The sequence below is a fragment of the Gopherus evgoodei genome, chromosome 1 (assembly GCF_007399415.2).
Source record: "Gopherus evgoodei ecotype Sinaloan lineage chromosome 1, rGopEvg1_v1.p, whole genome shotgun sequence".
NCBI classification, from domain to species: Eukaryota; Metazoa; Chordata; order Testudines; family Testudinidae; genus Gopherus; species Gopherus evgoodei.
The window spans coordinates 323,564,448-323,588,435 of NC_044322.1; the positions used below are offsets into that span (position 1 = coordinate 323,564,448).

At 41.7% G+C, this 23,988-nt stretch overlaps 1 protein-coding gene across 24 annotated transcripts in view; it reads right to left on the minus strand.

Moving 5' to 3' along the window:
• Positions 1-23,988, minus strand: part of CADPS2 (calcium dependent secretion activator 2) — a 602,399-nt gene that overhangs the window by 18,615 nt on the left and 559,796 nt on the right. For 15 of the 24 annotated variants that reach the window (XM_030549135.1, XM_030549121.1, XM_030549136.1 and 12 more), the window contains one exon: positions 11,429-11,536. In XM_030549135.1, coding sequence (XP_030404995.1) covers positions 11,429-11,536 — 108 coding nt within the window. Of the gene's footprint in view, positions 1-4,959; positions 5,011-11,428; positions 11,537-23,988 lie in introns of those variants that run through there. The other 9 variants (XM_030549117.1, XM_030549118.1, XM_030549116.1 and 6 more) reach the window with 2 other exon arrangements.

The window sequence follows — 23,988 nt, forward strand, 5'->3', positions numbered from 1 at the left end:
TTGGTTATGTTATCTTTATTTTAAATATTGTGTGCTAATGTAGGACTTATTAAAGTGAGAGACTAATGGCATTGGAATATATAGCTTCCCCCCCTCACCCCTCCACCTATGCTCTTCATTCCTGAACTGCACTGCTTTATGCTATTACAGTATTAAGGCTTCCTTGAGCACCTATTACCAGTCATGCCATATTTGTGTGCTTTGCTGTATGTTGTGGTTCTATGATATAGACCAGTGTCCACCAATGAACAGAATTAGACCAGCCAGTGAATGTTTCTTGAGCTAAAGCCAACACGAATCCCCAAAATAAATAAATAAAAGGTGAAAGGCCACTGTTTTAAATTACTTAATACTATCCCCATCGCTTATGTCCTAGTCCTACAAACACTTATGCAGCAGCTTAACTTTATTTTTGTGAGTCATCCATCAAAGCCAATGGAATGGCTAATATGTAAAGTTAAGGACATGAATAAGTGTTTTTTTTGCAGGATCAGATCCTAAAATGGCTTATTTTCAGGTCTGGCGGTGTTGCCCCTTATAAAGGTAGCTCTCAGCTTACATCTGAAGTTTGACAAATATGTTTTAAATTAGAGCAGTTTAAAAATGCTTGTCTCCCTAATCTGGATGTTGTTTCTATGACAAAACTCCTGGTTTAGTTCTTTTCAGCTCTGATGCGCACATCTTTTCTATTTCACACACCTGCATTCTTTGACTTATACATTTTTTTCAACCCAGCTTGAACTTCTGTATGTGCCATTCACTTTTGTGTTTTCACAGTTTGGTTTACACATTTTTACATATGTACAGTACAGTGCACAGTGAAAAGTGAAGGACAGGTGTTAAACCTGAGTCCTATGAAAAGGTACATAGATATAAGAGGGAACACTAAAAACGAGGCCCCTCTCTTGGTTGAAAGACAGCCTACATTTATACATGTGACCCTTATACTCACGGAAATCAGTGGCAAAGCTTTCACTGATTTCAACACTGCAGGATCAGACAAGCAGCACTTACTACTACATGTTTACTAACTTCGCAAATTGTTTCTGATAGCTTGCAGCTTCTTCTCATTGGACTATTCTGATTTACAAAGGAACACCCTATTTCTGCCTGCGTACCAATTCTCATAAAACTAGAGCACTCTCACTGGGTGCCCCTCATTCTTGGCAGCTTCTTTATATGGTGAATAATACTGTTATGTTTCTGTTTGTGAATATTTACACATAAGGTGGTTGTTGTTGTTGTTTTGCAGTGAGCTTGACCCAGATGAAACACAAGTAAAAACCACCAAAACTGCATGGTATGGTTCCAAAACCTGCGACTTTCACCTGCTGACTATGTGTGTGTGGATTACACTACATCACAAAATCAATATGCTCTAGGTGGTGCTTGTGCCTGGCACTTCATGGTGAACAAATATTAGATAAGACAATACAAGTGGCACAATCCCTATTGATTTTCCTTGACGGCACAGAATGTGACAGCTGTAGGCACAGTTAACACTTACCAACAGCCTCATCTAACGTTTCAGTGCTGGTTTATATGTGTAAACTTGTAAGTGTCCCACAAATTTCATTAAGGTACCAGACACTGTTCAAGCCATCTAGATAAAAGATAAAATACTTGTAATGAGCTGCTTATTTGCACATAGCCCTAGCGGGACAAAGGGGTTAACAGATTTAATCTTGACGAGGTGTTGGGAAGAGTTCACTGTTTGCTAAAATTGGTTATTTTTCTTGATGCACAGGCATGGATGGATAGGTGCATTTAAAAGAAGTTTAAATAAATAGTGGCCAGCATAAATATTTCTAGTAGAAGACTGTATTGCCAACCGCAGGCATTTACAAATCATGAGTCAGACCCCCAGATATCATGAGGTTGGCTTAAAAATAATGAGATTTACAAAATAATCCGGATTGGGATTTTTTAAAATTTTCCTTCTGTTTTTTGAATCTTTAGGATTCATGTTTTCAAGGCTTTCTCCACAACCATAAGGCTTAGAAATGTACTTTTTCTTTTTTTAAGTCAAAGCTGAGATTCTCAAGTAATCAGATGAAACCAGGAGCTAGAGACACTCTAAATAATATGAAACTCATGACAAAAGCACGAGTTGGCAATGTTGAGAAAATGACTTCATTTCCCTGTTTCTTGTTTATTCAGATAATGTACAGTTCTCAATTCTTTTCTAGCATCTAGCTCAGAGACTCTTACTCCCCAAATTGCAGCAGTTTAGAGGAGTCATGCAAATGACACAATTAAGCTTATGGGGAATAAGTGGCACACAACAACTCCATGGCTACATCTACCCTACAAGCAAGGGCTGTGATTCCCAGCTTGTCGACACATAGTTGTGCTAGCTCATTGAGAGCTAGTGTGAGTATAAAGAGCAGTGTAGCTGCAGTTACTCGAGCAGTGGCAGCAGCAACATGGCTTAGCCATGCTGAGTACATACCCAGAGGATTCAGGTGGGCTGGTGCTTGGCATGGCTAACCTGTGCTGATGCTGTCCAAGCTACCGCAACTATACTGCTATTTACACTTGCTCTAGCTCCCACTGAGAGCGAGTATGCGTACATAGCCTGGGAATCACACCCTTCATTTGTAGTGTAGACCTAGCCCATGAGCGCAACATGCTGACTGAATTATGACACACACAACCTCTGAGGTGAAATCATTCCCATGGCTTCTCATGCTAGTAAAGGAGGGTGACAATAATAAGATGCAAGATGGAGGTTCCAAGAACTTAAGGAAAAACATCATCAAAATGAAGAGGTGGGGAAAATTTGGAGTGATCGATCCAGTGGGGGTCGACCGCTAAGCGCTCTCTCGTCGACTTCGGTACTTCACCGGAGTGAGACGCGTAGGCGGAGTTGAAGGAGGAGCGTCAGCAGTTAACCTACCACACTGAAGACACCACGGTAAGAAGCTCTAAGTACGTCGACTTCAGCTATGCTATTTTCTTAACTGAAGTTGCATAACTTAGACCGACTTAGCTCAACACCTCTTTCCCCACCCCAGTGTAGACCAGACCTTTAGGACCACATCTGAACCAACCACCATGCTTAGGCCCAGGTCATAATAGTCAGGAAGAGCCAAAGGAATTACTTGCAAGCATTCTTCTACAGAAAAAACACACCATTAAACTCCTAAAGATGCTCACAGTGGATTCCACCTGCAAGGTACTGTGCATACTAGTCCTGATCTTGCTAAGCACATGCTGAACTTTAAGCATGTGAGTAGTTCCACTGATTTCAATAGCACTGAGCTTTGTTGGATCAATGCTAGACTGAGTTCTCCACTTCTTAATAATATTTGGAAAAAATAAATGTTCCTCTATTCTTTATAAAATCATACTGGACAATCTTTACCAGATTTTAAATGGTCTATTTCTTTTCTATATTGCTTCTCATTTAAAAAAAAGAGTGGGAAAAATTATGCAGTGACCTTTAAATAACATATTTGCAAGATATTGATGGCATCTTGCTCTGTGTGTATGTATACACGTGTGTACGCACAAAACATTTTCATTCATACTTAGTGTTTGGTAAAAGTACCTGAAAAATAAAAAGATTTGTTCTTTTTTTCACTGGAAGGAAAAGTGATACTACAAACTGTTCTAAGGAGACAAACATTCTTCCAGTTCAAGAGAAAAACTGAGATCAATTCACATATGGAGGGCTGCTTTTTTTAAAAAATATTAGGCACAATTAAAGGTGAGTTAAGGCTTTGGTGGAAATCTAAAGAGCATCAGCAAATCTGAGCACTGCTCAGCTTTTGAATTGCTTTTCTACTTCTCAGTTCTTTTAAATGGTTTTCTATGGCAGGAACATTTTTCTTAATTAGTCACAGCTAATTAGTGTTCTGGCATAGACAAGTAATCAGAAATGTCAGAGCTGCAAGGCTACATCTCCCTAATCCTTTGATAGTAATTCAGCCTCCTGGGAGGGCCTCAAGCTGCGGTAAGTAGTGGCTGACAATAAGGCAAAATTAGGTGGGCAGCAGACCATTAGGATAGAAAAATAAAAAGCACTACCAAATCCTGCTGAGCACCATCAGGCAACTAACTACACTGCCAGATGAGGTGCCTGTTTAAGCCTGTGTTGTTAATTAGCTGATTCTACCAGACCTGCCACATATGTCCAGGTGCACCATGCAAAGATGTGTAATTCTGGGTGTGTGCCAAATGACAATTGTGTTCTTCTGCGATCACATTTCAAGAATCTGAGCAAGAAGTCTACATATTTCTTGAAGATTATTCTGAATTATCAAAGAAATAAGAAGCTCAACAAGCTACAATACATTTGCTTGTTGAGTTTCTTTTGGGTAATTAGTTATGCTCCTCTCAAGTTTCACAGATTTTAATTCACATACAGCTTCAGAGTAAAGTCAAGGCCTTTAACCAGTCCCCATCTAGTTTCAACTTGTCAGAGTCATCTTGACAGATAACCTAGATCAAAAGTAAAATCTTACACTTGCAAATCATTACTTAACATTGACAATGACGATTATTAACTAAAACTAACTTGACAGGTAGTAATTTGAGAATGAGCAATTTTTTCAAAACAAGACATTACATTTGGCTAGAAAAACACTGCTAAATACTAAATACTACATTCATGTTGCTTACTGAGACAGACATGGACAATACAGAGAAAAAAAACAGTACAACAGAAAACTCAAAACTCACATCTGAAACACATTCTTACTCTAGCAAATGTCACCAGGAAAACAAATGACTTTTTATTTACTAAGGAGAAACACAAGTTTTTAACTAGAGATCATTTTTGCAAATTATTATAAATGCTATATAAAAACATGCAGCTGAATTGGCCAATACATTGGTTGCTTCTAGATACTAGCAGACATCATAAACACACATGAATTAAACAAGCACTTCATTTCCACCCTTCAGCACATAATGAGGTACATGACATAACAAGCTTTAGAAATAAACTATTACCTCAAACAGCCTCAAGTACATCAATGAACTTATATCATCCATCCCTTTCTACTAACGGAAAAGGAAAATAATGGTTATGACATGGAAACATGATTAGTATTCAATTCAGCGTGTTGACATTATAACCAAAATAATGTGATCAATCAGTTTCTTTTGACAGAAAAAATTAAAAATAAATAGAATGACTGGTTATGACAGGTCAACAAAGTTAATGGCTTATATTTGAACATCTTAAATACAAAAAGCACAACAAAATACAAATAATAAAGTCTATGGAAAGCTGGGATGCTGAAACATTGTATGTTATATGTAATAAATCCCAGTCTTTCTAAATTTCAAAGATTACTCTATGAGTGCTTTATCCTTCATTTCTATTCCTCCAATCATTGTAAGTGTTCATGCATACATACATACACAGTGACCACCATAGTAGGCCATGATCTTGCAAACACTTAGGAATGTGCTCACCTATAGACGCATGAGCAGTTCCACTCAGTTCAATGGGACTGTAGGCCATATAGAAGCCTTTGGATAGGATGACTCTATCCTGGGAAGCAGTTACTTTGAAAAACATTTGGGGATTGTGGTGGATAATCAGCTGAACATGGGCTCCCAGTGCAACTCTGTGGCCAATAGTAAAAAGAGTTCATGCAAGCCTAGGATGCATAGACTGGGGAATCTTGAGAAGGAGTAGAGAGGTTATTTTATCTCTGTATTTGGCACTGATGCAACCATTGCTGGAATACTGTGTCATGTTCTGGTGTCCACAATTCAAGAAGGATATTGATAAATTGGAGAGGGTCCAGAGCAGGGCCAGGAAAGCAATTAAAAAATTAGAAAGCACACCTTATAGTGATAGATTCAAGGAGCTCAATCTATTCAGCTTAACAAAGAGAAGGTTAAGGGGTGACATGATTACAGTCCATAAGTACCTACATGGGAAACAAATATTTGATAATGAGATATTCAGTCCAACACAGAAAGGTATGACCCGATCCAGTGGCTGGAAGCTGAAGCTAGAGAAACTGAGACTGGAAATAAGGTATCAATTTTTACAGTGACGGTAATTAACCATTGGAACAATTTGCCAAGGTTGTGGTGGATTCTCCATCACTAGCTATTTTCAAATCAATATTGGGTAGCACTTTGGAGGAGAGGCTTAGATTTCAAAATGATCTTGATAAATTGGAGAATTTGTCTAAAATCAACAAGATGAAATTTAATAAAGAGAAGCACAAAGTACTACATTTAGGAAGGAAAAATCAAAAGCACAAATGCCAAATGGGGAATAACTGGCTAGGCAGTATTACTGCAGAAAATGATCTGGGGGTTATAGTGGATCATAACTTGAATAAGAGCCAACAATGTGATGTAGTGGCAAAAAAGGCTATTATTATACTGAGGTGTATTAACAGGAGTGTCCTATGTAAGACACGGGATTCTACTCAGTACTAGGGTGGTCTCAACTAGGGTAGAGTGTCCAATCTTTGGCACCACCGGGGCCGGCCTTCGGGAAAATGGTACCCTGGGCTAACTTGTATTTTGGTACCCCTGGCCGCCGCTACCTCTGTGGGCTCCTCACCCATTCCCCCTCACTCCTGCTGCCCCCCAGGCTCCCCACCCATCCCCCTTGGCCCCTGAGGCCTCCCTGGGCTCCCCCACCTCCTCTCATCACCCCGGGCCCTGCAGCCTCTCCCCTTACCATTGTCTTGAGCTCCTTTCCACAGCCTTGTACCCCAGACCTGCGCCATTTCTTGTCCCTTGATCACAGCACCCCCTGACTATGGTGCCCTGTGTGCTCGCTCATGTCACCCACCTATAAGGCTGGCCCCAGGCATCACACTTTAAGGAAGATGTGGACAAATTGGAGAGAGTCCAGAGGAGAGCAACAAAAGTGACAAAAGGTTTAGCAAACCTGACCTCTGAGGAAAGGTTGAAAAAAAATTGGGCATGTTTAGTCTTAAGATAAGACGACTAAGGGCAGACCTGATAACACATTTCAAATATTCTAATGTTTGTTACACAGAGGGTGGTGATCAATTGTTCTCCGTATCTATTGATGGTAGGGCAAGAAGTAATCAGCTTAATCTACCGCGAGAGAGATTTAGATCAGATAATAGGAAAAACTTTCTAACTGTATGAATGATTGAACGCTGGACTACACTTCCAAGAGATGTTGTGGAATCCTCATCATTGGAGGACAGATTAGCCAAATACCTGACAGGAACGGTCCGGATATATTTGGTCCTGCCTCAGTGAAGGGGATGGATTAGGTGACCTTCAAAGGTGCCTTCCAGCCCTAAATTTCTATGATTTATGCTTTAGGAACTATTTTAGGGAAGTTCTATGGCCTGTGCAAAACAGGTCAATCTGGATGATCACAGTGGTCCCTTGTGGCCTTGGAATCTACGAATCATGTGCCAAAAGTTAAGCAAGTATGTAAGAGTTGGCAGGGTCAGGGCCAAAGTTCACATTTGCTAATAGTTACTACACTGTATCATTTAACATATCACAGTGAGATTAACTGTTGACAAATACTGACTTTTTAATGGTGTTCACCTTATGTACATAGATATGAATATGGTAACACATGCATTATTATTTCAATAATGAAAAAATAAAGGTGGTTATTGTTGGGTTGTAGGTTTTTTGTTTATGTTTTGTGTGTGCGTGTGTGTGTGTGCGCGCATTTTTGTGTTTTTTTTTTAAGAGAAAGAGAGGCCCAAATTTTAACCTAAAATAATGGGTAGACCTACATGGCTTTACCAGCTTTCTTTTGTCTCTCTGTTACATAAAAAGGAAACGGTTTACTTTGACAAATTTACTACTAATGTGATCTTGACAACATCAAAACAAAATCATATAGTTGCTTACACTGGAAGCCTTTCAACAGGAAGCACCTCAATACAAATACAATTTATACAATAGGCCTCATTGGAGAATGGGAATAGGAATATTTTTGAAAAAAGCCTAATGTCATCTTTTCCATTTTCAGATACACATCTCTGTGGATATTGCACAAATGATAAGAAATATATCAAACTGATAAGCTACCAAAAGAGGAGTTTGAGAGAGTTACATTTGCAGAAAAGGGAAGAATTTGGATCAGTAAGCAGTGTATTTACATAGAAGCTCAATTCTTTGATGTGTGAAAATTTAATGTAATCCAATTTTGGTTTTAATCTGCACACACTAGCTTCTCATTGAATAAGTCTAATGCCAATTAAAAGTGCACATGAAACACAGAGTTATTCACCTTATCTTAACAATTCAGATCAGAACATGTATCTAAGTTCAACCACACTGGATTCTGAAAAATGCTTTTTCAAGGTCTTACTCCTACTCCCATTGACTTTAATGGTATAAGGTCAGACCCTAGGAGGAAGTTGATATTACTGGATACAGGGTGCATTTAAATTATTTGCACGTGTAAAGTTTGTGCTTGAATAAACATTGAGAATTTCCCATTTATCCAGGGCTTCCCAAGCCAATTGCCTAATAGAATGTTTTAATAAGGGAATTATGCTACTGTAATTCCATTTAAGAATTTAATTCTCCAGTTCCCCAAGTACCACTTTGAGAGCCTTCACTGAAAGCAGGCAATGAAGATATTTAAAAGAAATCTTCACTAAATAAAACTTTTCAACAGCTAATTTTTAATCATTTTATAAACACAAGAGAATGTTTAATCAGCATGATTTTACTAATTATGTACTGCACCCTGTTGCATCATAGCAATATAAACAGTAGAAAGAGTTTGCTTTGTACGATATAGTCAGAAACCTAGATACACTTGGCCCGATTCACCACTGCATTATTCCAGTTTTATTCCAGTGTAACTTCATTGAAATAAATGATTTCAGTGGAATTACACCAGCATAAAACTGAAGTAATGCAGTAATGAATGAGACCTATGACGTATACACAAGAAATTTTGAAGGATAATTTTTCAGATTAAATAAAAAATAACCTTAAAATATCAAGAGCTCTGTCCTGCTCAAATTTGCATCTGTATCTGCTAGAACACAAAATAGCTACAAGCCTCCCTGAGTCATTAGCTATAGAGGTTTTACTCTATTCCAAAGAGGTATTTCCCTTTCAGAAACAAACATGCATTGGCATATTCTTCCTTCCTCCACCTGCCAGTTTCTCATCTGATGAAAATGAAAAAATATTTCAGTAGTAAAACAATCTGCAACTGTGGCCAGAAATAAATGGCTTGGGACAGCCAATAAAAAAGTTAATTAAATTTATTTTAATCCTTCCATAAAAAAGCAACTTAATAGATCTGCATATACAAAGGTTACGTAGTCTTTGCTAAATTACTGACACCAATAACCATAACCTAATCCTGCTCTCAGTTATACTGCTGTAAATCCAAAATAATCTCATTGAAGGCAAGTTGCATTATATGGGTTATTCTAGATTTACATCAGTGTAACTGAGAGCTGGATTTGGCTCCTTGTTATACTAAGTGAATATACACATCCCATAATGTTCATGTTTGTAATAATGTCTTTCTGATTTATTTCAATATGACACCACTTTATCTCTCATGCATATACAAAGAAAAGCAAAGATGTAACTGAATGGTGTGAAAAAGAGTACCCTGAATACATCTTTTTCTGCCTGAAAACTATAGTGTTAGGGACAAAGGGTGTGATTCAAGTCCCGTTAAAGCTAACAGAAAGCCTATCACTGACTACAACGAGAGTTGGATTTGGCCCTAGACATCTATTAAGTTTCAGAAAATTACAACTGAAGCAAAAAAACCCTCCCCTATCTCCCTCCCCAAACACACACACACACACACACACACACACACACACACACACACACACACACACACACACACACACACACACACACACACACACACACACAAATGAAACATATGCTTGCAGATTCAGTGCAATACCAAACTGAAGCAGAAGTTGCTAACACAGTTTTAGTGCTTTGTGAAAGCGCCAGCTGGATGGATGATAATTCTTCTACCCCTGCAGGGCATCAAAGCTTTTATAAAATCTTTCTTTTCACACATATTAACACTTAGGTTATTAAAACAGATGATACTTTTATTGTAAAACTGCCTAGGAATGTCTGAAAATATAAAGTACAAGAGATAAGTCTCATTTTGACCACCCAATCTAACAAACAATAAACACTGACATGACATATCATGGCTGCGAGTCTATGTTACAGGACCTTCTACAACTGCCACAATTGAAGTGTCATAGTAGAGGCTGTGAATTGCTGTTACGAAAACATTTGCAGTAACTTGCATAATTAAATGAAACTGCCAGAAAAGCTCTGTAAAATGCTGAGTAGATGGTACACAATAAATACATTTCAAACTGAATATCACATTTCAGAATCAGTATTGTAACGGACTGTATCAAGCTGTCTCGAAGACATAGGATTACTTCCTCTGTTCAGATTCCCATATAATCAGAAGTGATTGCTCTCTTGATCCAGATTTCAGATATGTAACAAATAATTTAAATTTTATTACTATTTTTATGGGCTTGGTACTTTCAACATATATAAGACATGATCACCTCACACAGCTTCTAGTTCAGAGACACAGACAATACAGATCAGATGCATCACACAACAAGTGATGGTCAATGCCTGAAGCAGTGGAGATATCCAGACAGCGTGTGACTGCAGGGTTTTGCGGATGAGGCTTGTGTAAGGAGAGATTTGGAGGACGAGGCCATTAAGAAGCAACAGGAGCAGTTATAGGCAGATTGGGGAGGGAGCAAAGAAAGTGTGCGTGGGAAAATTAGAGTGATGACATGGGCAAGAGTGGTGTGCAGGGTTTTGATGGTGAGGATGAGAAGCGCACTTGAAATGTGAGGTCAACAGGTGATGTTGGGTGAAGTTTTGAAAATATGAGTCCTGTATCTAAATAAGCATCAGGCTAACTTTAGGATTCTATATATTTGAAAATTTTGGACTAAATGTACATCAGGCTAAGTTCTAAAAGTTACTCAGCAAAAACAGCTCTAAGAAATCTGAAGGAATGTCGGACAGTTTATTTGTCTTCTTACTTTATCTGAAGAATAAGGTATAAGAATTGTTATTTAGGGAAAATACCTTTTCAACTGTGTCTTCATATACTAAGAACATCCATTACAATACAATTCTGTTCATGGCACTTTACTTCAAAATTAAAAGGTGGAATGAAACAAAATTGCATATCACACAATGATAAAATGATAGACTAGTTAAAATATTAATCTTAGAACACTTTTGATTTACTCATTCCAACAGACAGCTCTCATGCCGGAAATGCATGCAATTAAGGCTATCTTTAGTAGCAGCAGACAACCAAATAAAAAAGCAGAACAAAAATAGCCAACAGAGAAAAACATCCTGACCTGCATGCTGAATGCAATCAAAATGCAACTTATCCCTTTCAGATGTAACCATGATGCCAGCATGCCTTGCAAGGGTAGTTACTTACATCAAACAACTTTTCTATATACATTTCCTCATTGACCTTTTCTCGAAGTATATCCTGGTTTTGCCGAACAAACATAATGTAGGTGTCTGCTAGATCCATTCCTGGTTTCTGCGGAAGAGAGAGACCATAAGAAAACTGTAACTCACTGAGAAAGGGGTTATTTTTAATCAGTTATGATTGTGAGATTATTAAAAATGAAAAATGATGTAAATATATACTAATTCTTTGTTTTAATTAAAGTTGCTATTAACTTTGAATCAGATGCCATATTAAAGCAGGATTCGACATTAATAATTCCTAGCATTGTAATTTCATGAATATTTTTAGCCATCTATGTACACTGATACATATTTAGGGTGAAATCCTAGTTCCACTGATGTCTACAGCAAAACTTCCATTGAACTCAATGGAATCCAGATTTCATGCTTAGTGTTTTCGGTATTGCTTGCTGGATATGCCCTTTGGAAATTCTGAAATACAGAGGCACTAATACTTAAGAATGAGTTAACAATGAAGGAAAAACGTCAGGTTATATGCTCCTCTTGATCTATCAGCACTAAGGAAAGGTGGATGCAAACAGAGCAGGGAGAACATACTTCCATAAAATTTAAAGTAATTTATATCCATACATTTATGAAAGATGACAACTTGTATGTGGGTATACAAATACATATACAATTTATATATCTAATGTAAATAGTTGAAAATAGAAATGTATGTATATTAAATATGAAAGCAAAAAGATGGCCACATAAATCAAAATTATAAATCAGAAAAAAAACACAGAATCTCATGTTGCTGAAGCCCTCATACACCACTTCCTCGATACTGGTCCAGAAATTAGTTTGCGCCTAAAGAGTATATGACAATTCATAGAGATTAAGGAGTAGGAAGGTGGCTTTAGTTCCCCTTTGCACTCCTTCAGACTTGTTCTGGTTCCAAGGTGCAAATGAGAGCCATATGAACTTTGGAGATCCAAACTGTCAGAGGATCAGGTTTGTTTCTAAATAGTTACAAACCTTGGCCTGATTCTGATCTCCCAACTGAAATAAATTAGCAGTATCTCTACTGAAGTCAGTTGAGTTACAACAGCATATAAAGCTAGTGTGATAGTATAATCTAACCCCATCTTCCCCAGGCCTTTGCACTGGTATAATGAGCAAAGAGGACGACTATGGATGGAGCTTTGGAACCATATATGGGAAAACAGAGAGGATGGTCACTACTCTTTGCTAAGAGTGAAATATTCCTCTCCCTACATCAAGCTCAAATTCTTCAGGCTTTGTGTGGGGGCTGAAGAGACTGAAATCACATACCACATCCCGAAGGCAGGATGAGTGTAGGCTAGGCTGTCTATTCCACTCTGGCTGGAATGGTGGCTGCTAAAGTTTTGTATCCATAAATGTGTTTCCATTAGACCTTCCCCAGACAACCCACTGTCCATATTGGGCTACTGAAACCTGATACGAGCTTCCTTGAAGGCAAGTTATAAAAGAGGTCAAGGAGTATGGATAGCCTTCTGAAAATGCACCACTCGTGGGTTAGTTTCAGTCTAAAAATAATATCCAAAAATAATATTTTATGATGTTCATAGAATGCAACTGAAGGACAACTGTTATGATGATATAGATCAGTGTTTTTCAATCCGTGGGCTGTGACCCAGTACTGGGTCGCAGCATGTCAGGTACTGGGTTGTCTTGCTCTGGTCAGCACTGCAGACGGGACTTTTAACATGCTAGTACCTACCTTTTCCAACACCGTGCTGGGCCCCGGAAGCAGCCAGCAGCGAGTCCAGCTTCTAGTCAGGGGGGCCACGGGGCTCCGTGCGCTGCCCCCGCCCCAAGCACCCCCTCCACACTCCTATTGGCCAGGAATCGGGCAATGGGAGCTGTGCCTGTGGGTGAGAGTTGCGCAAAGCTGCTTGCGTGCCTCTGCCTAGGAGCAGGACCCACTGCTGCCACTTCTGAGGTGCAGCATGGTCCACAGTGTCAGGACAGGCAGGAAGCCTGCCTCTGCACCCCTGCTGCACTGCTGACCAGAAGCTGCCAGAAGTAAGTCCATGCCCCAGTCCTGAGCCCCTGAAACTTGGGACTCCTTCCTGCACCCCAAGCCCCTCATCTTCGGCCCCACCCCAGAGCCTGCACCCCCAGCCCAGAGCACTGACCCCCTCCTGCATCCCAACCTCCTACCCGGCCCAGAGCCCCCTCACACACCTCAAACCCCTCATCTCCAGCTCTGTTAGGTTGGGGGCATCAACATTTCCTTCAACTGGGTCCCCAGAAAAAAGGTTTGAAAACCACTGATATAGATCAGATGATAGTACTGAATGTTATGCAATTTATTTATCTGATAGTACGACTTAATACAAAAAATGTTTCTAAAGCACTCATGCTCCAATCCTTAGGTCTGGCTGAGCTTTGCTCAGCGTACAGCTTCTGTGGTTGGGAGGAAGGTGACTCTATGCCACCTTTTTATTTCCTGGAATACGTTAAAGCAGCCGCATAGCAGCTTTAACTTATACCGGTCTGTAACAGCTTCCCAGGGCTGTATTGACAGAGCAGCACAATGACCACAGCATACATTAGAATCTGTCTTGAATAGATTTTTAAAGGCCGATATTTAGCATATTTTAGAGAATTATATGTAAACCATTTATATATTCAAAAATACCTTTACAGAAGCTTTTGAAAACACGGATATTTTATTACGCTATCGTCTTATGGAATTGTGTTTTTACCAGTCCTTATTATAATGTACTTTATTAGAAGAGGGGTATAATTGTGTTTGTGCACAAAGGGTTTGTCTACACTACTGCTTAAGTCAATGTATGTCAAGTCAATGAGGGGTGTGAAAAAGCTACCCCGAGTGGCGTAAGTTGCATCGACTTAAAGCAGTGCCTACGCTGTGCTATGTCAGAGGAAAAAGCTCTTCCGCCAACATAGCTTCTCCCACCTCTCGCTGTGGTGAAATAATTATGCTGACAGGACAGCGCTCTCCCATTGGAATAGCATGTCTTCACCAGATGCGCTAGAGTGATGCAGCTGTGCCGATGTAGCACAATAGAGTAGACTAGCGCTAGCACACAGAACCTGCTGTACTTTCAGAAACTGCAGCTAAGATCCCAGCGATGTCTACCACAATAACAGGATGCAACACTCTGAGAATATTCACCCCTCACAAGTTCAATTATCCAACCCCTCAAGATTATTAACAAAATCAGACATTCTTTATTAAAATAACTCCTTTCACTGAATCTACCAAGGAACAAATCTGAGAAGACAACCCAGAATAAGGGATTCATTAATACATATGGAATTTATTATTTTTGCATAAATAACAGGGTCTAGGACTTCATTTTCCAATATATCATAATATGAATGGGAAAATGTAGCCGTAGAATTTATCACATAGACCAGAGGTGGGCAAACTATGGCCCATGAGCCACATCCGCGGGACCCTCCTGCCCAGCCCCATAGCTCCTGGCCCAGGAGGCTAGCTCCCAGCCACTCCCCTGCTGTACCCACTCCCCTGCAGCCTCAGCTCATTGTACTGCTGGCACAATGCTCTGGGCGGTGGTGCAGTTGCAGAGCTGCAGCCTGACCTGGTGCTCTGTGCTGTGTGGTGGCGTGGCTGGCTCCAGCGGGTGGCACGGCTGCCTGACCAGGTGCTCTGTGCTGCACGGTGGCGTGGCTGGCTCCAGCCGGACGGCATGGCTGCCTGACCTGGTGCTCATGTTTCAACATTATTAAAATGAATATTTCCGTAAGATCATTTTGATGTTTCAGAAATCAATATTTCAGAATTTCCATCCCATGTTAAATTTCAGAATGTCAGCTTTTTGCCCTGATTCAGGATGAAAAGAAATTTCAAAATATCAAACTTTCCCATGGGATGGAAATTCCATTTTCTTACCAGCTCCAGTTGTGAGTGACTTCAGCGTAACCAGATTTCAATGAGAGTTGAGGACACAGCACCTTGCAGGATCGTGGCCACAATGAAGGGCATTTGGGAAGCAGAATTCTATTTTTGCAGTTAGCACAAAACATCCTATTCTTAGATATTTGTTTCAATCACTTGTCTGATCAGTTTAGAAACTAAATCACTAAGTGAAGGATATTCATAACCTATAATACAAAACTATATACCTTCATTCAGTATACCTTTTTGAGATTGTTAGAAAAATATTTCAGCATTCCACAGACCGTAGGAACTTGCTGAGTCCTGACATGCATGAGACAGAAATAAAAATGTTTCTGATATGGAGTGACAATGGGAAAATATTTTGAAATCTGTAAACTGAAAAAAAAATCTAACAAATTAGGGACCCGTTATTGTTCTTAGGGATAATTTTTCAAAATACACACAAGTCTCCCATTGAAATGTTAACTTCTAACATTTCTATGATACATGCAAATTTTGCTTTCACTAAGTTAAGTAAAGAAATGTTTGTCCTGAAAACAGTCAAAACTAGAAAAAATAACATTTCCCATTAGCATCAACTCTTTCTTTTTCTTTGAGATGTTTATCTATTCTTGAAGCTGTGACATATGGGAATTTCACACCTAGTGAATATATTTTCATGTAGCTTGTGGCATGAGACTCTAATCATTAAAAGAATATACACAAGTAAGAGTTACTGCAACAGCTGGTGACATTTACCAATTACAATTACAGTTCTTAAAAACACTTTATCCTTTTTTAATGTGTATGCAGGGCAATTATTTCTGATAAATTGCTGAAAAAAATGTAATTTTCCTTTTAAACAGTTTCTACTTATAGTACAAATGTGTCTGGATCAGGAAGATTATAACTGGTTCAATGTTTCTTTATGGTAGGTCTCTCTGTTTTAAAAGCTGTGGCACACTGATTCATGAACTCATTGAAGCCATTACAAGCTGTCCCTTTATTGCATGTCATCTGGGATAGACACTTTAAACAAATTTGACTAAATCCATAATAAAATATATACTTCACTGTCTCCCCACACTGGGTATGTTGCATTTATTTGGCCTTCTTCAAATACATGAAAGAAAAATATATATTGTAAACAAGTGACAAAACAGGATATGTCACTGTAAACTGTGTTTTTAACAAATAGAAAAGTGTGGTTTTTTTCCCCATAGGGATGACTTTTTTCAATTGAGCCATTTATATCAAAACATATCATCACTCTCTTATTTTGGATTTTTACATTTAAGAAAACAAGATGAATATCAAATTTGAAAATGTGAGAGAAAGATTAAGTCTCATAAGCAATCAGATATACCTTAAATGACAAATGGATAGTAAATTGTATTTAAAGTAACTATAACATGCTATATAGCAATGGACATTTCAGCAGATTGTTATGAATATCAAATAGATTATAATGGTGAGAACTTTTGTACCTGAAATATCAAATTCTCCTTGTATGGAACTCCTACTGAAGTCAATGGAAGAGAACTACCCACATGCAATTGAGAGCAGAAGTTAGCCTGGTAAACTTAACTGAATAAGCATAAAGTTTTTTAATGGTCTGAAATCTTATAGAAAAGGAATAACATATTTTAGGAAAGACAAAAGCTACTGTACTATTGTTTATTTAATTCAGAATAGTAGGCAGGATGTTTTGAATGATCAGAGATTGAAAGAGAAAGTCACAAAGAGATTAATAGAAAAACTAGAAAGGCAAAGACATCAAATGAAATACCAGGAAATGAAATATTTTTAATAGGGTTACCCTGTCATTGGTTACACAAGTAACCGAATACAGTCGCAAGTGATTGAGTTTAAACAAGGCTTCAACAGATTCTTTCTAGGGTTAATCACTAGTTAACCTGGCAAGATGAACATGCTGTTAAAAAAAAAAAAAAAAAGATCAAAAAATTCCTTGTTAATTATATGCTGCAAGTGCTCTTACTTCCTGCTGCTACACCTAATCCCACAGGTGCAGGTCGTTTCTTTTACTATTCACTGGTAGGTGGATTCAACTCCACAGTCATTTTTTCAGAGCAACAGATTTAGATACAGAAGAAGCTGCTTAACCTTTCACTAGAGGTTAACAATACTCCAGAAAAACATTGTCATGGTGCCTGTTTAACAAGGAGACAAATTTATAAATACACTATTCCAGTTTCAAAGAGGATCCAGAAGCTACATTATAATTGACTTAATTTGAGAGCACGTCTTTTCCCTTAGAAAAGCTCGCCTGCAGCAAGAAATCAGAAGTAATGCCATATTGTCTTGATTTCGGAGAGTTCAAGTGTTTACAGATGAAAGGTCTGCAACAAGTGCTACTCCTCCTAATGTTTCCCTATGGCTAGTGAGATATAACCTGTTTTTTGTGTTCTGCTTCTACAATGGAACAGCTTGTAACAATCTCAGTAGAAATCAAACATATTTGTAAATACTTAAGTTATGTCGTTGTCACTTCAACATTAAAAAGAGATTGTTACTTAGCAAAGCATATTAAACATACCCATGTTTCTGATGTTACTGAGAAAAAAATTAGTTTGATAAGGATTGGTATCATGAAAGTGTTCATTCCTCAGGAGCTTAAAATTGATGTCATACTATACCTGTCCAAGAACAAAATTCTCCTGATATTATTGTAATTCATATCTGAGCACTTTTTTGACTGAAGGAAGGCATTTTCAACTGAAGCACTTAGCTGCAAAGCAGCCATGAGCAGGAAGGGAGCTCTGGGGAAGAATATGGGAGCCCCATGTTAACATTCCACCACTATACTGAAGAGAAGGCTGGGGTGATTTTCCTTACTTTGAAGGAAATCGCTCCTCTCTGGATACAGTTAAATATCATTGCCAGAAGTGACTTATCCCCTGTGCTCATCATTAAGGCTATGTTTTAGTCATGGGTATTTTTAGTAAAAGTCATGGACAGGTCATGGGCAGTAAACAAAAATTCACGGTCCATGACCTGTCCATGACATTTACTAAAAATACCTGTGACTAAAATTTGGGCGGGGGGCAGAGGAGCACAAGCGCCAGCTGCCACAGCTCCCATTGGCTGGGAAACACAGCCAATGGGAGCTGCAGGGGTGAAGCCTGTGGGAGAGGGCAGTCCAGAGTCCCTCCCGGCCCCTCCACCACCTAGGAACTGCAGGGCCATGCTAGTGGGAACCCCACCTCCTGGGACCCTCAAACCACCTGCCCCTAGCCCCCTTCCACACACCCAAACTGCTGCTGCTGGCCAAGGGGCTGCCTAGCTTGGGCAGCCTCTGAGCCAGCACCAGCTGCTACAGAAGTCACAGAGGTCATGGAAGGTCACGGAATCCATGACTTCCATGACAGACTGGTAGCCTTACTCATAACTGTTTGGCTTTGGAAATGATCAGATGGCACCAAATGGCGGCAATTAAAAAAATTATTGTGGTAGATACCCTTGGAACCCCCTACAAGGTCTTCACTCTCCCCTGCTTCACACTCACACGACAAACTATATTATCTGTGTACTTAATTAGTTTGCAAGATAGTGCTGTGCCCCTATGTGATTGCTTTTAAGGAAATGATTTTCCCCTACTCTTTCTTTGTCTTTTTAGATGGCAAGTTCTTCAGAACAAGCACTGCACCTTCTTTTATGTCAGGAAAAGAGCGTACCATGTTCTGGGTGCTACCAGAAGCAAATACAAATAATGTATGCTAATTCTTTTTAATTATTAATAAAAGTAAAAAAACGGTTACTCACTTTGTAACTGTTGTTTTTCAAGATGTGTTGCTCATATCCATTCCAATTAGGTTTGCGTGCGCCGCGTACACGATCTTCGGAGAATTTTTACCCTAGTAACACCCAGTGGGTAGGCTGTGGAGCCCCCTGGAGTGGCACCTTAATGGCGCTGGATATATACCCCCCGCCGACCCAGCGCCCCCTCAGTTCCTTCTTGCCGGCCACTCCAACAGAGGGGAAGAAGGGCGGGTTTGGAATAGATATGACCAACACATCTTGAAGAACAGTAGTTACAAAGGTGAGTAACCGTTTTTTCTTCTTTGAGTGCTTGATCATATCGATTCCAATTAGGTGACTCCCAAACCTTACCTAGACGGTGGGGTTAGAGTGAGACATTGCTGAATACAGAACAGCTGAATCAAATGTGGCATCATCTCTAGACTGCTGTATTAATGCATAGTGAGCAGCAAAGGTATGTATTGATGACCAAACCGCAGCTCTACAGACTTCGTGAACTGGAATCTGGGCCAGGAAAGCGGCCAATGAGGCTTGACCCCTCATGGAGTGGGAAGTAAGGTGTGGGGTTGGGACACCAGCCAAGTCGTAGCAAGCAAGGATACAGGCCATGATCCAAGAGGAGATGCATTGCGAAGAGACCGGTAGGCCTTTCATCCGGTCGGCCACTGCAACGAAGAGCTCGGTCACTTTCCTAAATGGTTTTGTACGCTCGATATAGAATGCAAGGGCCCTACAAATGTCCAGAGAGTGCATATGTTAATCCTGCCACATAGCACGCGGCTTTGGATGAAAGACCGGGAGGAAAATGTCCTGGTTCACATGAAAAGCTGCTACCACCTTGGGGAGAAAGGCGGCGGGGGGGGGGGGGGGGCGAAGCTGCATCTTGTCTTTATGGAAAACTGTATACAGTGGCTCCGACGTGAGGGCTCTGATTTCAGATATGCGTCTCGCTGAAATGATGGCTACAAGGAAGGCTGTCTTCCAAGATAGGTAAAGGAGTGAGCAGGTAGCCATTGGCTCTAACGAAGGCCCCGTGAGCCAGGTTAAGGTTCCACACCGGAAGCAGCTGTTGCACTTGTGGGTAGAGGCGATCTAAACCCTTCAGAAATCTAATGACCATTGGGTTGGAGAAGACAGAGGAAGCATGTTCTCCTAGATGGAAAGCCGAGATGGCTGCCAGGTGGACCCTGACAGATGATATCTCCAGGCCCTGATGCTTTAGGGATAGGAGACAGTCTAGGATGAAAGGTATCAACGCCTGCAACGGGGGCGTGTCATGCTGCTCGCACCAACAGAAGAAATGCCTCCATTCAGCCAGGTACGTGGCTCGAGTCGAGGGTTTCCTACTGCCTAACAGAACCCGCTGCACCGATTGTGAGCAGAGTAACTCTGACTGAGTTAGCCATGCAGAATCCACACTGTAAGGTGGAGCGATTTCAGGTCAGGGTGACAGAGTCCTCCTTGGTCCTGCGAGATAAGGTTCAGTCACAATGGGAGCATGATCAGAGGCTCTGCTGATAACTTCAGGAGTGTGGTGTACCAGTGCTGCCTGGGCCATGCTGGGGCAACCAGAATCATGCATGCTTTGTTCCTGCACAGCTTGAGTAGGACCCTGTGGACCAGTGGGAATGGAGGGAAGGCGTAGAACAGCTGGTCTTTCCAGCAGGAAGTAGGAAAACATCTGACAGGGAAACCTGAGAGCGCTCCTGGACAGAACAGAACACTTGGCTCTTCCAATTGATGTGCGAGACAAATAGGTCGACCTGGGGAAACCTCCACCTCAGGAAGATGGAGTGGATGATATCTGGACGAATTGACCACTCGTGAGGCTGGAAGGACCTGCTGAGGCAGTCTGCCAGCATGTTCTGGATCCCTGGGAGAAACGACACCATCAGATGTATCGAGTGGACTATGCAGAAATCCCACAGGTGAAAGACCTCCTGGCATACGGGTGATGATCGGGCTTCCCCTTGTTTGTTGATGTAGATCATGGCCGTGGTGGTGTCTGTGAGGACTGCCACACAATGGCAATGTAGGTGCTCGTGAAATGCTTGACACGCTAGGCGTACTGCCATCAGTTCTCGTACATTGATACGCAGAGTCAGATTGGATGTGCTCCACAGGCCCTGTGTTCGGAACTCCCCGAGGTGGGCACCCCATCCCAGAGATGAGGTGTCTGTGACCAGGTACAAGGAGAGTTGTGGGGTGTGAAATGGTACCCTGTTGCACACCGATGTGGGGTCCAGCCACCAACAGAGGGAAGTCAAAACTGATTCCGGGACACTGACCACCATGCTCAGGCTGTCTCGACCTGGTCGATATGCTGTTGATAACCAGGCCTGAAGTGTGCGAAGCCGAAGTCTGGCATGCCTGGTTACATAAGTGCACAAAGCCATATGCCCCAGAAGGCTGAAGCACGTCTTCACTGTGGAAGTCGGAAAGTTTAGGAGGCTGCCGATGATGCTCACCATTGACTGAAAGCGTGCGTCCGGCAGGACAGCGCGTTTGAGTCTGGAGTCCATGACTGCCCCGATAAACTCTATTCTCTGGGTTCGTTCCAGAGACAACTTTTCGTTGTGTTGAGCAGGAGACCCAGCCGGCAGAACGTGCTTAGGGCGAATAGAACATGGGATTGAACTTGGTCCCTGGTTTGGCCTCGAATGAGCCAGTCGTCGAGATATGGAAACACTTGGATCCATTGACGAAGGTAGGCTGCCACGACGGACATACACTTGGTTAACACCCTGGGAGCTGTGGACAGGCCGAAGGTAAGGACAGCGAATTGATAGTGTTCGTGATTGACCACAAAGCGAAGGAAGTGCCTGTGCGGCAGGTAAATCACTATGTGGAAGTACGTGTCCTTCGTGCTGAGGGCAGTGCACCAGTCCCCAGGATCCAGGGAACAAATAATGGTCCCCAGTGAAACCATGCGGAACTTCAACTTTACCATGAATTTGTTGAGTCTGCGCAGATCTAGGGTGGGTCGAAGCCTACCCTTGGCCTTGGGTATAGGAAGTAGCGGGAGTAAAAACCCCTGCCCCTTAGCTCCCTTGGAACCTCCTCGATCGCTCCTATGGACAGGAGTGTTTGGACCTCCTGTGTAAGGAGTTGCTCATGAGAGGGGTCCCTGAAGAGGGACGAGGAGGGAGGATGGGAAGGAGGGGAGAAAGAAAACTGGAGAGAATATCCGTTTTCCACCATGTGAAAAACCCACCAGTCTGAAGTTATACGGGACCACACACGATGGAAATGGGAGAGAATCTCAAAATGGAGGGGAAGGATCCTGGGTGGTGACTAATACACCGTCCTCGGGCGCACCTTCACGAGTTTTGCTTAGGCCCCGCCGATGGTTTGGGAGGGCCTTGGTTCTGACCAGGTTGGTGGCCGCTGGATTTCTTTCTACTACCTTGTCCGCGTCTTCTATAGAAGTCCTGCCTCGGATGAGGGGGAGGGTAAAACCTTTGAGGCTGCGGCTTAAAAGGCTTGTGCTGAGTGACCAGGGTGTGCATACCCAGGGAGCGCATGATAGCCCTGGAATCTTTCAGGCTCCATAATCTAGAGTCCGTCTTGTCTGAGAACAGGCCCTGCCCATCAAGTGGCAGGTCTTGCAGGGTCTGCTGCAGCTCTGGTGACAGGCCAGATACCTGCAACCAGGAGATGCATCGTCTGGCTATGCCCGATGCCAGGGTCCTAGCTGCAGAGTCGGCTGCATCTAAGGAGGTCTTTAAGGAGGTCTTAGCCACCTTTTTACCTTCCTCCACTAAGGCCCCAATCTCGTCCCTGGACTTCCGCGGAATTAACTCCTGAAATTTCCCCATGGAGTTCCACAAGTTATAGCAATACCGGCTCAGGAGTGCTTGTTGGTTTGCGACCCTGAGCTGAAGACCCCCTGCCGAATAAATGTTGCACCCAAACAGACCTAGACACCTGGCGTCTTCTGATTTGGTCGCTGGGGCCTGTTGACCATGCCATTCCCTTGCATTCACTGAGGACACCACTAATGAACACGGCTTACTCCTTGGAGAGGACAAAGTATTTCCTCTCCACTCCTCTGGCCGTCGGTGGGATAGAAGCGGGGGTCTGAGATATTGTCTTGGTGTTGGTCTGGATGTTGTGGATGATGGGCAATGCTAACTGGGACAGGGCCTCCGCCGAAAGGATATCCACCACTGGGTCCTCCAACTCCACTACCTCCTCCACTTGGAGGTCCACATTATGTGACACCCTACGTAAAAGGTCTTGGTGGGCACGAAGGTCTATCGGGGGAGGACCCGAGGCTGTTGTCCCCGTCACTGCCTGGTCTGGTTAAGATGATAAAGATGCCACAGGGTCCAGAGGGTCCTGTGGCGGATCGAGTAGGGAGGAGTCCTGTTGCCCAGGATCCGCTACACCGGGGTCTGGGGCCTGTGCTGGGGTAGGTGCAGCCTGTTCCATACCCCCCGGATGGGGATGACTTATAGTGGCTTCTGGTACCCGGGGCTCTGAATGGGTTGAGTGGGAGGCCCCTGACGGAACCTCTTGGGCTTGTTGGTATGCCCACAAGGACCACTGTGCAGGATCTTGGTTAAGGTCTTGGACTTCTGTCATAAACAGATAGTTAAGGGTTAATGTCTCTTTTACCTGTAAAGGGTTAACAAACAGGGAACCAACCACCTGACCAGGGGACCAATCAGAAGACAGGATACTTTCAAATCTCGGTGGAGGGAAGCCTTTGTTCGTGTTTTTTGGGTTTTGCTTTATTCTCTCTGGGCTCTGAGAATGACCACACGTACCTACAGGCTCTCAAATCTTCTATTCCAATTTAGTAAGTACAAAAGGTAGAAAGCCGGTTTAGTCTTTTTAATTGTTTTGCTTTATTTGCAAATGTGTATCTGGCTGGT